The sequence below is a fragment of the Lichenostomus cassidix genome, chromosome 2, assembly GCF_008360975.1.
Source record: "Lichenostomus cassidix isolate B80296 chromosome 2, HeHo_3.0, whole genome shotgun sequence".
Lineage (NCBI taxonomy): Eukaryota > Metazoa > Chordata > Aves > Passeriformes > Meliphagidae > Lichenostomus > Lichenostomus cassidix.
Window position 1 is genome coordinate 49,947,914 of NC_139482.1, and position 16,456 is coordinate 49,964,369.

Sequence of the window (16,456 nt, forward strand, 5' to 3'; positions counted from 1 at the left end):
ACAACCAAACATCATTGTTACTTATTTATATGCTAGAAGTTTCAGACATTCAAGAATGAGGTCAGCAGGGACTTTAGTCTTTTATTTTTTAAGTAAAGGTAACATGAGTTGCCATTAGTTGGGTCTCATTTACTTGGCATGACACCTAAAACCTCAATTTTGATTTTGCTGAACAAATCTGAATTTGAGCTACAGTGACCACCCCCCCCAACAAAAAAAAAAAAACATGACCCCTTTCTATCTGATAATATTTGCAATTATGATATGCAATTTCATATGCTTTGGAATTCAAATCCTTTGGAAATGTCAGTGACACTACCTAGGGAGTCTGACCATGACTACAACCGCTGTTAATGACCAATCCACACAATTATAACAATGGGTAACTTGATGAAAATTGTAGACACACCACATAAAGGCCTTTAAGCTTAAAGGGAAGGTTCACAGAAGAGCACAGGCAGTGTGAAACCCAGGAAGGTAATTTTTCTCTTTTCCTTGAATTCTCCCCTCTTTCTACCACCTCTAATTGCACGGAATTTTAGACCAACACAATTTTTTCAAAACAAATGAATTCTACTTCAGGAACAAGACTTCATGTGCTTTGATCAGAAAGGAAGGACTTCCTATATAACTCAGACTGGTGTCCCATAGGAAACTTACTGCATATTCCCTTCATCTTTTCTTGTCAGAAAAAGCAGCACAGAGTGGACTGACAGATGCCTGCTGCACACCTTTGATCTCAATGAAAATTTAGCACTCATACTGACAAATCTACCATCCTTGATCCAGTGAAAAGGAGAGGGAAAGTAGACACAATTAAAAAGAAATACCATAGAAACAAGTCAAAATTATGTCTCTAATCAAATGTTTCCTATGGACATCAGGCAGCTATTAGGAGGTTTGGTGAAAGCTTAAGATGCTTCACAAAAGCCCTTTATCTCCAACAGCACAAATGAGGTTAAAGGACTCATTTTCACTGTGATTCACTTCCTCTGTTCTGTTTCTTTGTTTTATGCAGATAATTGGAAACAACAAAGAAGCATCATTCTCTAGAGCTTAGCAGGGAAGGGAAGTTCACTTCTTTCCAAAAGCACAAATTCAAGAGAAGAAAAAGAAGGAAAATAAAAGCAGTGGGCAGAAAATAATAGCTATACAGAAGGGTAATAGGCAATTAGCACCCACCCTCCCACATAGACCAGCACACGTTCACACAATCTATAGAAATGCCTGATCTCAACACAGCTTCCCCTAACTATTTAGGCTTGAATAAAACCACTGCTGTCTGTCCCTTGGGAGGGTCTCAGTAGTGCTGGGAAATGGTACTGGAGAGGAACAAAGCAAGGGGAAAAAGACTTTAACAGTACTGAACTTAATATTCTCTGACAGAGAAATAAAGAATAGTCTTATGATTTACTTACACTTTTTCAAAATTAGAAAGGTTAGTTCTACAAGCAGAAATCACAAAATATTCTGATTGCCACATCCTCTTTATTCAAACATTGTTACGCATGTTGTAAAAACCTGGCTCTGCTAGTCAATGACATGCATTTTTGCAAAAATATTGTACTGCTGTGCTGAAATGCAACTTTGATGATTTTTTTCTTCAGCAAAGACAATAATGTTGGCTATAATATACATTTGCTAAATTGACACCAGGAGACAGGAATGTAAAGGGGTTTACTTATTTTGGAATCAGAGGAAGGGAAAGTTTGGAAAACAAAACACATGCATGCATATAGTAGCTCCTTCAAAGATGAAGTAGGCCATCTAAGAGTGTTCAGGGTAGTCTTGAAATGCTGTACAACCTCTCCACACAGAAATTCAATGGACTGAGCTTTCTCAGTATTTCAAAAGGTTGAGAAATGTAGCAGTGGGATTGGATGAATATCATAACCTTGCTATCTTTAAAGCTCATAATTTAATTTCTGCATCTGTTTATATTTCATAATACGAATGTTTAACAGTGTATCTATCTGTAACTATGGTATTCAGATTTTTAGCAAACAAATCTACCAGATTCATTTTCCCAGTGAAAATATATCATCACCAAAGAATTAATAATTCTTTCTGCTAGCCATCTAGCATTGCACAAAAACCAAAACATACTGCCCTCTGAATTCAAGAAGTTATCACTTCCTAACCAACTATATGTATTTGCAGAAAAGAAGTGTTTGATGCTTTCTTATCTGAACTTATTCTTGAGGAAACAAATGAAAACATCTTTGATGACCCCATGGCCCAAATGTTTGAGGTTCTCCACTATTCTCTTCTCTACATCCTCTTGCAAATATTATTTATTAAATGTCATAGCTTGCAGTGCTTATAAAAAAAAACAAGGAGGAACATGTACATATGGAAGAAATAGAACAAAAATGCCTTTGGCTTATATTATATATATATCTATCTTATATATATATATATATATACCTTATAATACCTTGGCCTTATATCATGAATATAAAGATTAGGTTTCTAACATGCATTCAAAAGACTGGTTTTAAGTTGCAGTCTTTAATATATTATTTATATACATAGATAAATAAATAACTTATATTTGTATAGCAATATTCATATGGGAACATAGTATTATAAATGTGTTCAACAAATTAGACTTCCTCAGATTCACAGCTTCAGACAGTTAAATGAATAAGTGTAGTGTTGCAGCTGCAGATTTTGAAATAAACTTGGACATGGAGATTAGGACACCATAGTTCTCTTGACATACCTTTAGAAGACCTTTCAGAAGATGAAAGATACTAAGGAAAAACAAACACCCCATAGTTTTTGTAACAGGATCATGTATTTGGATGAACAGATGTGGGAATGAGACTTTAGGGAATTCATGATTGACTTCCATATCCCACTAGAACAACATATGCATGCACACTTGTTTTTCATGGAAGGATGGTGGAATTAGAAAGTACAAGTCAGCAATCACAAATCAAGCAGGTTTCACAGTCCAGCTGAAATGACAACAAATCAACCTGACTTTTGACCAAGAAAGGGCATAAAAACTACCTGGAGAAATCAGACAATCTATCCCTCACAGAAAAAGAACCAGAGGTAAAAGACATTTCACAAGAAATCAACCAATCTCTCTCCAGAAATGTAATAGTGATCTGGGGATTTTACCTATCAAAATTAACAGAATTTAACACTTGATGTGTTATGTATAGCATTTCTTCTCATTGACTCCTATGTGTGCTTAAATAACTTCACTTAATTAGAATGTCCCAGACTGTTCTGACAAATTGAACATACAACATTTTGACAATAAAATAATTTTCACACTTTAGTATGTGGAAACTGGTTATGCTACAACTCTTATTTCAGGCAATAGGCTAAAAAAACAGTGTTAGCTGAATTACAGATATTGGAAAATATGCATGTTACAACAATAGAAAGTTTAACTTTTGTGATAGACTGACTTTAGTTTCAAAACAATGAAGTGAAAATTACCTTGAATGTATTTTTTTCCTTACTACTTAGGGTAATTCATATACCAGTAAACTTTCCATCCCTTGGGTAATGTTATGACTCTTTATTGTAGCACGTTTTTATATTATTTTTATTAGATATGCATATTTTCATTTTTAAAGGAAAATCAATTTTTAATGCTGATAAATTCTGCTTTTAAAATCTTTTTTCTGTGTCTGAAGAATTCATGTTCAACCTCAAATGTGTGGGACACTTCAAAAGTGCAACCTAAAATTTTTTTTGGATGTAAAATATTTTTGACATGCAAACACACTTTTTAATACAGAATTTTAAATGTCAATTTAAAAAACTCAAGATTTTTTATGGCCTTTTTTGATTTTCAGAAATGCTAACATAGAAGAGCAAACATGATAAATATAGAAGGCACAATTTTTAAGAACTCTTTTTAATATATGGACTGTCAATTGACAAAAATACTGAACAGTCTAAGGCTGCAACCTATGTGAGCTTCTCAATTATCCACAATAATGACAGTGCTTAAAATTCAGCAAAAGGTCAAGACCTGTCCTGAACAATGATTTTTTTTTTCTTCAGGATTTCCAACTTGAAAAGTTAAGTTTATTTCTCCACTCTGTGCCTTTACATAATCTATTAAGATTCCCTTTTCTCTGAAATGTTTAGAGATTTGAGAATTCATTCCAAGTAAGATTTATTCTTGTATAGAACTTCTCAGGGCTTATTTTGTAAGGATGAGGAGGTGTAAAAAGATTCTTAAAAGTGAAATTAAGTTTAGTATTTTACTCTTTGTTGAGCAGCACCTGGGTATTTAACCCATAATAAGATCCACATGAATGAATTACATCCTGAACTCTATTTCACCTGTTATATAGACTAAAAGACATCAGCACTTTAAATGCATATTTGTTTTGATAATTTTTTACCTCCAAAGAAATATTTTTCTCCCGTCTTGACTTGCAGAGGGCTGTTTGTTCGAACGGCTGAAGCTTCATCGCCATCGATGGTGAGGACAGCAAAGTTTTCCTTAGCTAGGAATCGAACTTCATGCCACTGCCCATCATTGAGACCAGAGCCTATGAAAAACAAAAAAAAAAACATTGCAACATTTTACTTACTCCAATATTTATTATTTTGAAGTGTTTTGTGTCTCTCTCCCAGGCCCATTCTATAAGGTTGAATAAAGGCTATTGCAGAAATGAAATCATTTTAGTGTGATAACAAGGTATTGTTATTAAAGCAATAGTTAAAAGAAATCCACATTATATCATAAATACAAACCTTGGAACTACCAAAATGTCCATGCTGTCAGGCATAATAGTATCTAACTACAGGTGTTATTGCTCACCTTTCCTATCAAAAGGCCATATTCTGCATTTTACTAATAAAGAATAGGTCTTCATTATTTCTGTGATCAAGCTCAGAAGGAAAAGATATTGATTCATCCATTTAACTATCATAACAGTCCCAAAGGGATATGCTCATGTTAGGCATATATCAAGTTAGATATTACCAAGAAAAGGGAAAGGAAAAATAGGAGGGGAAAAGGCTCATGTAGGTGGTGAATTCACTGCTAATCCTGTCACTGGCATGTAGGGCTACTCACAGAAGAGGAAGACATTATCACAGAGCCACTGCAAAAGCAGCAAATGTCTGAAAACCCCACAATCTTAGGGGAGCACTATCCTCCCAATACTGGCAGCAGTGAAGCAGATGGCATTGTTCATTCATTCAGAACTTTTAAAAAACCCCCAGAATTTATATGCTTCTTACATTGTCTCCAGCAGCAGGCTGAAAGCCAATTTGCCTGGCGCATTAAGAGCTGCAGAAGAGTACTAGTTTACTCGTTTCCGTGCAGACAGGTTATGTTGGGTCAGCAAGTAAGTGGCAAATGCTTTAGTAAAAGCAAATTCCAAGTTATGGCACCTCTTACAAGAAACATTTTCTCCACCTAGATAAAATCACCTTAGCAAAATGTCATTTGCCAAAATAAACCACAACGCAATGTAATAAGCTGTTTCTAAAATTAAGCAGATGAAAAATGTCAGCAGGAGTTCAGCGGAAGTATAATGCAAGATTAACTTTCAAAATATTCAAAAGAATATAACCTTCTATGAACAAGGAATAATAGTCATGGCAAACAGATATACCTAAACATTTAGTGAATATTTTTTCCCAGTATTTTCACATTTTTGTTAAAGATACGAAATAAAGTTGTAAAATAACATAGGGTGCTTTTCTCAGAATATTCTCAGAAAATTCATTAGTATTAATAAAAGTGGCAGAAGCCTCTTGAAAATATATCAGTAAGAAATGCTTCTACCAAAACTTGTAAGTTTATTCAATCTAGAGTAAGAACAGATGAAAGACCTAATATATCAAACATGAGGGAATTTTTCTTTCTGTTTGTAAGCTCTTTTGCTTTTATTTTCATTGCATTTGAAAAAGAAGAAACTGAAAAACATATAATTATAACCCAGATAATATTAATTTCCACTGATAATAAAATAAGAAAAAAAAGAAGACAGAATTTTTTATAGGCTTCCAAACCAAAATTGTTACAGCATGTGCTACTACAACTGAAGCTTATCAGAACATACTTAAAACCCCATTTTTCCAACCCTGAGCTGACCTAATATTAAAAAAATCTATTTTATTGTTTTTAGTGAGGTATTCAGTATTACCTTGAACTGAACAACAACAACTAGAGACTCCTGGATAAAATTAAGAATTGGCTGTTAAAACACAAGGGACAGAAGCAATGGCATGAGCTGTTCACCACAAAGGGAGGGATGTCTAAAACACTCTCTGGAAAGGGGGATATTGCAGAAACCAAGACACAATGGGATATGAGACAAGAAGGTGCACAGCCAGACAGGACCAAGACCCTCAGCACTGAGAAGGAAGAGGTGAGGGGAAACGAGGCAGAAAGGGCCCTGCCAGCTCCAAGGGAGAGCAGGAGCAGGGACAGGAGGGGCTCTGGACAGCAGAGCAGGGGAACAGCGCAGGAGAGCAGGAGGAGCAGCAGAGCCCTGGTCTTACCCCTGCATGCCCTCTTGTGCTGCTCAGGAGCAGGATGTAGAGGAGTTGTGACTGAGGAGTTGAGTTTCAAGAAGAAGGAGGAAGAAAGATGTTTTAATGATTGCCTTTTTTTCTCACTATCTAGATCTATTTTAATTGGCAATGAATTAAATTAATTTTCCCAAGCTGAGTCTGTTTTGCTCGCAACTGTAATTAGTACATGATCTCTCTCTCATTGTCTCCCTCCATGGACTTCTCAGTCTTGTTTTCTTCCCTTGCCCTGTGGCTGAGTGGGAGTGAGAGAACCCACCATGACAACTGATGGCGCTAAAGACAGATGATTATGCCATGAAATTGGAAATTCACTGTATTTCATATAATAAGGTTTAGTTCACCACCCTCACCTCTTGAAAATACTCCTTTGTAAAAGAGTGAACTGACAGTACTAATGAGAAAAGTGTTTTAAATAAAATATTGCATAAGATGCAAAATACTTCAGTTATTTTAATCTGTATTTTTGTATTTTGTGTTTGTACTGTGTTCTTCCCATGTGCAGTGAAGGAAAAACATCCCAAGCTCAGCAGCAGCATGGTAAGAAACTGAATATTACAATGACTCAAGTCAAAAAGCAGGTGGAGGAAAGGTGGATCAGCAGAGCAGGTTATTCTCCTGAGCAGATCAAGAAATGAGAGCATGAGGAGAGCTGCAGGTTATGAGCAAAAGTGATTTCATGCATTCTCTCTGTGTGCACAGCATTTAGCAAGATTAAGAGAACACATTGCTGTCTGTAAGCTGCTTGCTAGAGGCATGATTGGAAAAGCACTGTTATTTTGACTGTATTAAAAATATTTAGCCCTATAAGTTGGCATCATTCCTGTCAGTCCCTGAAAGATGACACTGTTTCTGCCTTATGAACTCTTCAGTGTATCGATATGAAATAATCATGAGTGAAGGCTGCCTTCTTCTTAGCTACAGGTATTACCCATCCTCATGGAGCTTTGCAGTGTGACAGTAATATTCCCAACTCTTCTGGCTGAAAGTTGTCACAAAAATTCTTGTGCAATTTTACATTTGCTTAGAAAACTTCTTATTGATACATTTTTTCCTGTGAAGTTTACTGACGAATGCTAGAGACGATTGTTGATTAGTACTCAGCAAGTACTCATTATTCTCTTTACAGAATTGTGCTCTCCAGTCAAAAACCTAAAAGCACCTTCTATCTCTGCCACTGTTTTAAACTGATTTTTTAATTTATATTTTATTTTTTTATTTATGTGTATTAGCAGTAATGTCAAACCTCCTTTTTTAATGAGACAATGATTTATTTCAGGAACTTGAATTATTATTGGGACATATGATGTATTCAATATATATTATGGGGGATAAATTTGTACAGCTGCATGACCTGTTTCTTTTGTAATATTTAAATACAAGCCTCATGTCTATTGAGGGATTATTTTTGCTTGCTGAGATCTCTATGTAAACCAAGACTCATTAGAAGGGTAGATCATGCCTCTTTTCAATATAAGAATTTTCAGTTGTAAAATTTAGAATGGCCTACATCCCAAATGCACAATGATGATTTCTCATTGCAAATCAATTTCCTCATGTGAGCTGATATAGGTATTTATTTGCATTCTATTTTTATTTTACTCTTTTTTGGCATGCAAGTTGAGGAAAAAAAAATGAAATACATACTGCTGCTACCACAAATTCCCTACTGAGCTCTGGAAAAGATGGTTTCATATGCAAATGAAATATATTAATGAAATGCATTCTCCCTATCTAGGTTTTCTATTTAAATGACATTATTTTAAAAGTAGGACTCTTGAGTTAGACACTTTGATTGAACAAGAAGGAACAGATGTTTTGCTTATTACAGACATGGAAGAAGAATTACATAAACGAATACCAAAAATGTACAAGGCTTTAATACATAATGGAGAATTTCAAAAGATAACATCTGGTTGAGCTTTGCCTTGAGGAAAACTATAGTAGCAAAAATCTCAAATTTTTCAACAGATAACCTTGTGTGATCAAACGTTCCTTTAAAAGGTACTGACCCATGCACTGACTATCAATGAATGCTAGATTATGCAGACTTGCTGATGTACATGGGCAAACTTCTGAAGTTGCAGCATATCATCTACCATATCAGAAGAGAACCTTGTCTTAATTTTGATATAGGACTGTGACCCAAAATTCAGTTCAAATGTTTAAGAAGAAAACAGGGAAAGAAGAGCATCATTGGCTCCATGAAGCACTGGAGCAATGCAAGGCTATGCAGCTGCATATGGGTCTTTAGTTCCTACTGCTGTAGTAAATAATTATTGTATGTGTGATAATTTCTTGCCAATTCTTACTAGGAGATGAAACTCTCAATACCCAGCCTGAAGGCAGAAGGAGAGGTTTGTTTGTTCTTGCTTTCACTTTAGCCAGACAGAACTGTGTTTCAGGATGGTGGTGTAATTGTTATTCCTGGCTAATCCCTCACTAATTCACTGCAACTTTGCACTAGTGTTTCTGACTATAAGAAAACAAGCCAACAACATTTTGTTTGAAACATTCAGCTGTGTTCAAATATAAAGCAATATATGCTATTAATATTCAATCAGAAAGAACCGAATCACCAGGATGCAATTACAAGGGCCGTACTTATCTGTGTTTAGTTAATTGTATTTTTAAACTGGAAAACTAAAATCACAGCTCTCCCTATAGAAATATTTTACATAGTTTCTGCAACAAACGATCTAAGTATATAATCTGTTTTAGGATGCATGATTCAGAGAAGATATTTTAATTTTAAGTTTTATTAATTTTTTTTGCTATCCTGATGTAAGATAAGACAGTGGAAAATGCAGCACTTGAATGCATTTTAATGATGGAAAATCCCTTTCTCCAACAAAACCAAAAGAGTTATGACAAATTTTGTCCTCACTTTTAAGCTCAGAGTTCTTTTTTCAAGGTGAATATTTGGAAAAATGTCCCAATTTCACCTGTGGTGGTAATTAATTTATATGATTTTGCTCTGCAAGTTAATACCAGAAGACAAAAAAAAATGAGCATTTAGCTTGATATGCATCTCTAGACTTGTATGCATAGGAGGTATTTTTAAAAGGGTTGGTAATTTTCCTGTCTCCATAGTTAGCATGTGCAGTGCAGGAAATAAAAAATACAACAAATACATAAACCAACAATGCTGCAGACTCTTTATAATATTCAAATATATTCTTATAAAAGGCTTGACTAGTGGTGATTTTAATGTAATGAACCATAAACCTGGCAAATAATGGTCAAACTCATAAAGATTTTTTCTTTTACTGAAAAGTAATAAAAACAGATAAAAGGATGTTTACACTTGAATGACAGAAAAAAAAGTTTGTAAATTCTAAGTTTAGATAGTTGTAGAATCTTGTGCAACTGCTGAAACAATTTTAGCTTGTCAAGCACAGGCTTTTCCTCCCCTGTTCTCCTTTCTACTGTTCTTGCCATATTCTTTATTCTCAGAAAAAAAAAATATATATTGTTATTGTGACTTAGATACAAAAGTACACACACCAGGAAATTGGAATCTCGCAATGTGTTTCAGCTTGCAGAAAGAATGCTGTTGTTAAAGATCAGATGCAACTTTTGTTGCTGCCTCTTCCTCTATTCCAGTCAACGTCACATCAGAAAATGCTGGCTCTCAAAACACAATCTGTGCCTTGCAGTTGTATAAGACACCTGCTAAATGGCAATCATCTCCATGAATGGCTCCAGGACTATTCTTTCCTAAGGAACAGGCAATGGTCGCTCATTGTCTACGACTGACCATTACTAATAGACATATTATTTAGCCCAATTTTTTATGCTAAATTAACATATCAATTATTATTTAGCAGAACTGTTCCTAACTCACCAAAACTCTTTGCAGATCAGCATCTACCTTTACCCATCTTTTAGCTGGACAGACTATTAATACCATACAGCGTCATGCCCTGTACCCAGACAAGCATCATCTTTGAGGTTTGAAAGCACTTACCTCCATCTAGAAGTACCAGAACACAATCTAGAAAACTGTTTATATATACTTTTTCTTGTAAATTATAAAAATAAAACATATTGGAAACAGCATTATATTTATAAAGTTTTAACTTCATTTTGTAGTTTTTACCATCACCTGCTAGATACCATTCTACATTAAATTATTATTTTATATGCTCAGCATCTTAATATTTTGGTAAGTGACCAAGCCAGTACTTTCCATCTTATGAAATTTTAAGATACTTGTTTTGTGGCTATTATTCTGTCATAACTTGTTTAGCTTTATTTGGGAAGGCCTTTCTGAGCTTGAAACCCTTTTGTATCACTACAATTAAATTTATTTACCATATATTTATTATTTAAATGGTTAATTTGAAAAGAATAGAGCAAGTAAACTTCAGTACTTTGTCTTATATTTGGACTAATCAAGTTCAGATGTCTACAAAACCATGACATAGATAGTTGTTGTTCTTTACACATTCATGCAGGCTAAACAAGACAAAAAACAAAATAAGTAGATATGCCAGACAGGGGAGGAAAGCAAACCTCTAACTTTTAATTTAACAATACTGAAGTATTCAGTGAAAAGAAGCACAGACTAACTGTTATTTCCCTAGATTTTCTCACCGGTTCCCAACTTGAACACTTTCATTTTGTTGCAAACAGCATACTTAATTGCAAACAGAACAGAACCTGGTATTGAGGGTTATATAGTAAGAAAAAAACAGGTTCAAAAAGCAGAAAAAACTCCATTGATCTAAAAGACATTTTCTGATGAACAGCAAAAATCAAATGTAGCTTTGTTTTGGTATTTTAAAGGCCTGAGACAAGCTTACCAGCCAGGGCTCTGAATCAACAAAAATATTTTAAAAAACATTCTTTAGTATGAGATTACTCAAGGGTATAAGAGCCATGAACATCTTAAACTACTCTGGCAAACTGAAGCCTAAATGTGTCTCAGTCATCCAAACAGTTCTTTCAATGCACATTTTCTAGCAGTCATCAATGCATGACTGAGAGCTTGAAGCATATGATTGGAGAAGAGGTGATTGAGCTTTATCACTCAACTTGTGGTACAATAAAACTGCTTTATTTTGCTCATTTGGCAGTACTTTTAAATCAGCACCTGTAACACTTTCATTATGCTCCTGTTTAGAAGATACAGAAAGCTCTAGGCACAAGATTTTCTGAAATGAAATTCGCATAGCAGCCCTTTTCATGTCTTAATCCTATTATACAAAAATTCTGTTTATAGTTTTATCTTCATTGTACATAGGCCTCACACAACAAATAGGAAAAACATTGCACATTTTCTTCTAAATGATATATAGAGCTTTTTACAAGGATTTGTTCACATCTCTGCTTCTGTCTCAGGGGCATGAACTGTAGAAAAAGCAAACCTACTGCTCCCCACCAGAAAAAATTACTAAATATTGGCATTATCTAGCAAACACCAATGACAAATTGTGTTTCTTCATGATCTATTTTTCATTAAATGCAAACTATATTGAACCATTTCTTATTTTAAACCATTTGTTTTCTTAAAATCTGGATTACTCCACTTGCAGAACTAAACAGTGCTACATATGAAGATTGATTTTCTTTGAATGACTCTTCACTGAGTTGAGACCCTGTTAGTGACACATTGAGACTGGAGTTAACCTTGCTACAGTCCAGTTCTGGAGTCAAAAACAAAAGCAGGGGCCTCTGCGCAACAGAAGGCAATTTAGTGCATGAACCAGGGCCCTATAGAGGTGGAGGTAAAGGTTTACATGTAAACAGAATTGTGGTTTTAGTTTGTTGCTGAAGTGTGTGTATAAAGCAAATCTTGCAGTTGCCCCCACTAGTGGACTTTGCTTTGTATTAGTGAAAGTCTCCGTGCCTGAGGGCTGTGTTTTCTTCAGATGAAACTAGGTCCAATCTAAAAAACTCCAGTCTCATGTTCAAATGACTTTGCATGGACGTTCAGGTCTCAGCATGAACTGTTCTGCTCTTTCATTCACTACTATTGTGTTGCACTGCTTGCTACTTGAAGACAGAGCCAGGTCTAAAATGTTGAAATCATTTGCTGTGGACCTTGGGATCTAGATTTGAAAAGGAAACAGCCTGTTCTCTTCTATTAAAAGCCCTAAGGAGAAATTGATAGAACACCACCCTGCCATAGCACTCTGCAAGGGGGAAGTTAAAGAGGCTTCTTACTCCAAGAAGAAAATATTTGCTCCATAACTAGCATGAATTTGCTGTCACAGATCACTATTTCTGTTGTGTTTAGTATGTGTATGTTTTTCAAAACCAGAAAGCTGATAGAGAAAAACAAACAATAAAGTTTTTAGTGAACAGTAGTAAAGTTTTAATGCAATGATGATTTAAATGATCCACTTGATTAACTAAAAAAACATTTTTAAACAATCGTGGAATCACTAAGTTTGGAAATTACCTCCAAGATCATAGTGTCCAGCCTTTGACTGAACACCATGATGGCAACTGAACCATAGCACTGAGTGCTATGTCCAGTCATTTCTTGAACACTTCCAGGGATAAGGATTCCACCATCTCCCTGGGCGGCCTGTTCCAATATTTAACCATACTTTCAGTGGAAACATTCTTCCTGATACCCAGTCTGAAGGCTGATACCCAGTCTGAGGCTATGTCCTCTTGTCCTGTCTGTACAGGACAATATGGGTGTTATATGTTATGTTTGCTTTGTTAAGGGAACAGTAGCAGTTCTGTCTCAAAGGAAGCCACAATAAAAATATTTGGATCTTAGGGAGTGGTTTTACTAAGAAAACCATAAAAACATAAGTAAAATGCTAGCACTGTAGGACTGCTTTGCATTTTACTGAGTATTGTCTTACACAGACTGCTATTGGACAATGCCAGTTATATCTCAAAGTCAAGATAACGTACTCTGACACTGAAATGTCTTTCATGTGCTCCTTTATGAGGAAATATCTAATGAAAGCATTCTTTCAGCATAAAAGAAGTTCTAAGAAGTTAAGAAACTTGAAAATGCTTCTGGCCCTCTATTTCCCTGCCAGTTTGATATGGCAGCATTCCCTCTCACCTGGACTTTTTCCTGGGGGCTGTCAAAGAGGAATGAATTGTTTAAATGACTAAACCTCACACCTTTGAAAAGGTGTCAGACCATCTATTCTTCAAATATACAATGCCTTATTTTGTTGCCCCTTAACACAGCATTAGATGAACTGTGAATTTCAGTGGAGTTTTCCCAGACTCCTCGAAAATGAGGAATGACTTCAGTCCCCACGCAATGAGAAAGGAAAGGCATTTCTTTCCAATACAGCCACACAGCAGTGGATCTTTCAGTGCAGCAGTGAGATCAGAGCTGAGCATTGTTACAGTGCTGGGTCCTAGAAAAGCAGAAAGAATCCATCAGCTATGAGAGAGGAGAGCCAGGAATAAAGCAGCCCTGTCAATATGATTGACAGGTCACTGGGAAAGCTGACCTGGGAGAAACACAGTGATATGTACCTCACGGTGCACATGGCATCCATATCTGCAAGCTAGTATCAGAGGGATTAAGAGATCTGAAATGGTGATGTTGGCAATACAACTATAAAACCATACATCTCAGAAATAATAATAAGAATTATTAAGGAGCCACACAAATATATCTTTGTTCTTAAGTACAGGGAGTTTAGCTGAGGTTAATGGCACTGGAGTGGAAATTGCAATCATGATCTGAGTAAAAATGCTTCTGCTGAGGTCCTGAACATACAGGCATCTGTACCAGCTGAGAATTTAAGTCAGCATATGGAAAACCCCTAAATTTTCATGGAGTTGGATTAGATGAGCTGGAGTATCCTTCACACCTACCAGCCTATGATAGTCCAAACTCTTTAGAGGCAGTTGCTTTTCCCAATTACAACTGATATTAGATTTCAGCATAAAAAAAATTGCCCCCAACACAGTTTATATATATAGTATCCTCTCATAATTACTGAATCCGTTTTGACACAGGGAATCAACCTGCACTAAATAACTCCTGAACTTCAAGTAAGTTGTTAGAACAAATTTCTGCCTTGAAATGCAGGTCTACTCTTGCATCTGCTTTGATCTTTGTGTGAGTAGAAGGACCTGAAGTTTGTAAATTAGGTAAGTTTTTATAGAATTTTTACAGAATTTCTTTCTTGTAAATTTTTATAGAAGACACTCAAGCCAAACATTTTTACTCAAGTTTGAAGGTTGTACATAGATAGCAAGTTTGTTTTCTGTTCCTTTTTCCATTAGGGATTTTGTTAAGGGGAATAATGATAGACTCTGACAGTTCTACAGTTTTCTTACAGTGAAATGCAGTACTAATACATATTTCAAAAGAGTTTTGAGCTCTTTGCCGACTATATAATTCAAATTATCATTTTATTATTGCTTTTTACTCCACAAATGTCTTTATATTTTACTTGATTTTGTCTTTGTTTTAGTAGGCAATAAAAGAAATAAATTATACTAGAAATTCTGTCAAATCTGAAAAGATTAGGAAATTAATAGTTTAGTCTGTCATGTGATATTTAGGAACAAGGTGACACTTCATGAATTATCAATAATTCAGGCATCTTTTCTAATTTTTTTTTCTGTCCACTCGCCTTTTAATAATTTTATTATTTTTTAAATAAAAAGTGAGACCACAATGGAAAATAGAGTGGTTAAAACCTGGTAGATTTTTTTCCCTTTCTGCAGTTTTATTAAAAATTCCTCATGCAAATACAGATTTTTTTAGGGTCAGAAAATTTCATCTCTTTCCTCATGGTAAAATTTCTTCTCAATAGGAACTTGAACTGCACTGCTATAATAATATTTCATTGCAGCTTTTCTGTTGCATTTTATGCATTAGGTGGTCTGTCATATGCATAATTACTAATTACAGGACCCACAGGCAATAAATCATGAGAACATATTATCTTTGCATCATACTTCAGTTGGGTTAGAAACATTCTGATGCACAGTAGAGGCTGTCACTAGCATTTTATGAAGATAGATGATTGAACTATGCGACTCATAAGCTGAACTGTGATAAATCATTCAGTTCATTCTTGCTAAAGGCCTTGTGACACTGTCAGTTCAACACGGCCAAGCACAACTTTTTGTCTGTAACAGGAGTACATGCAACTGCTGACACCTCTACAGTGCTGGTGGTCTGAACACTGGTGAGGGACTCCTGGGGCCAAGACATCTTAGAAAGCCTATTCTCATTCAGAGGATCCGTTATTTCATTTATCTGTTTGAGATCTGCTGACAAATCCCTTCTCTCCCCAAAAAACAAGAACAAAAAGAACAAAAAGAACAAAAAGAAAGAAAGAAAGAAAGAAAGAAAGAAACAAAAAAAAAACCCACCAAAAAACTCACCCCCAGATTTATTTTAATTCAAGCATTTTTATAGAACATGCATACGTTACAGAAAAGTTACTAGAACTCTTTGCTCTGCTGTCATTCTTGAAAGGCCAGCATGGCAAGAAATGCCTCTGTGAATGGATGCTACTTTTGAAAAATAGTGCACTGTAGAAATATAATTTGATGTTCCATTGAGAAACAAGGAAAACAAAATCCAAAAACTTAAATGATGATCTAAAATGAAACTATTTTTAATGTAACTACCACAAGAGATTTGATACAAAAATTAGTAAATAAAAAGCCAAGTAATTTGAATATGAAATTAATTCTATTGATGACTTACTGTGTTTTTCCAAATCCCCTAAAATAGCCCTTTTAAATAAACAGTTTGAGATACATTAATCTTCTGACCTATGAAAAACATGAACATGACATTATTCCTTAAATTCTACTCGTTCATCACTGATAAAAGTCAACTTCAACAATAAAATACACAGTAAAACAACAGCTTTGCAACTGTTCTAAAAATCCACTGTAAAGAAATAAGTAAATAAACATATTTACCATAGTAAATCTGTTGTTTCATGCATGACTGACTTCATATCACAGA

At 35.1% G+C, this 16,456-nt stretch overlaps 1 protein-coding gene across 1 annotated transcript in view; it reads right to left on the minus strand.

Moving 5' to 3' along the window:
• The window catches only part of CNTNAP2 (contactin associated protein 2), a 716,903-nt gene that overhangs the window by 457,098 nt on the left and 243,349 nt on the right, over positions 1 to 16,456 (minus strand). Inside the window, exon 9 of the mRNA XM_085049831.1 lies at positions 4,380 to 4,529. Coding sequence (XP_084905957.1) covers positions 4,380 to 4,529 — 150 coding nt within the window. The remainder of the gene's footprint in view (positions 1 to 4,379; positions 4,530 to 16,456) is intronic.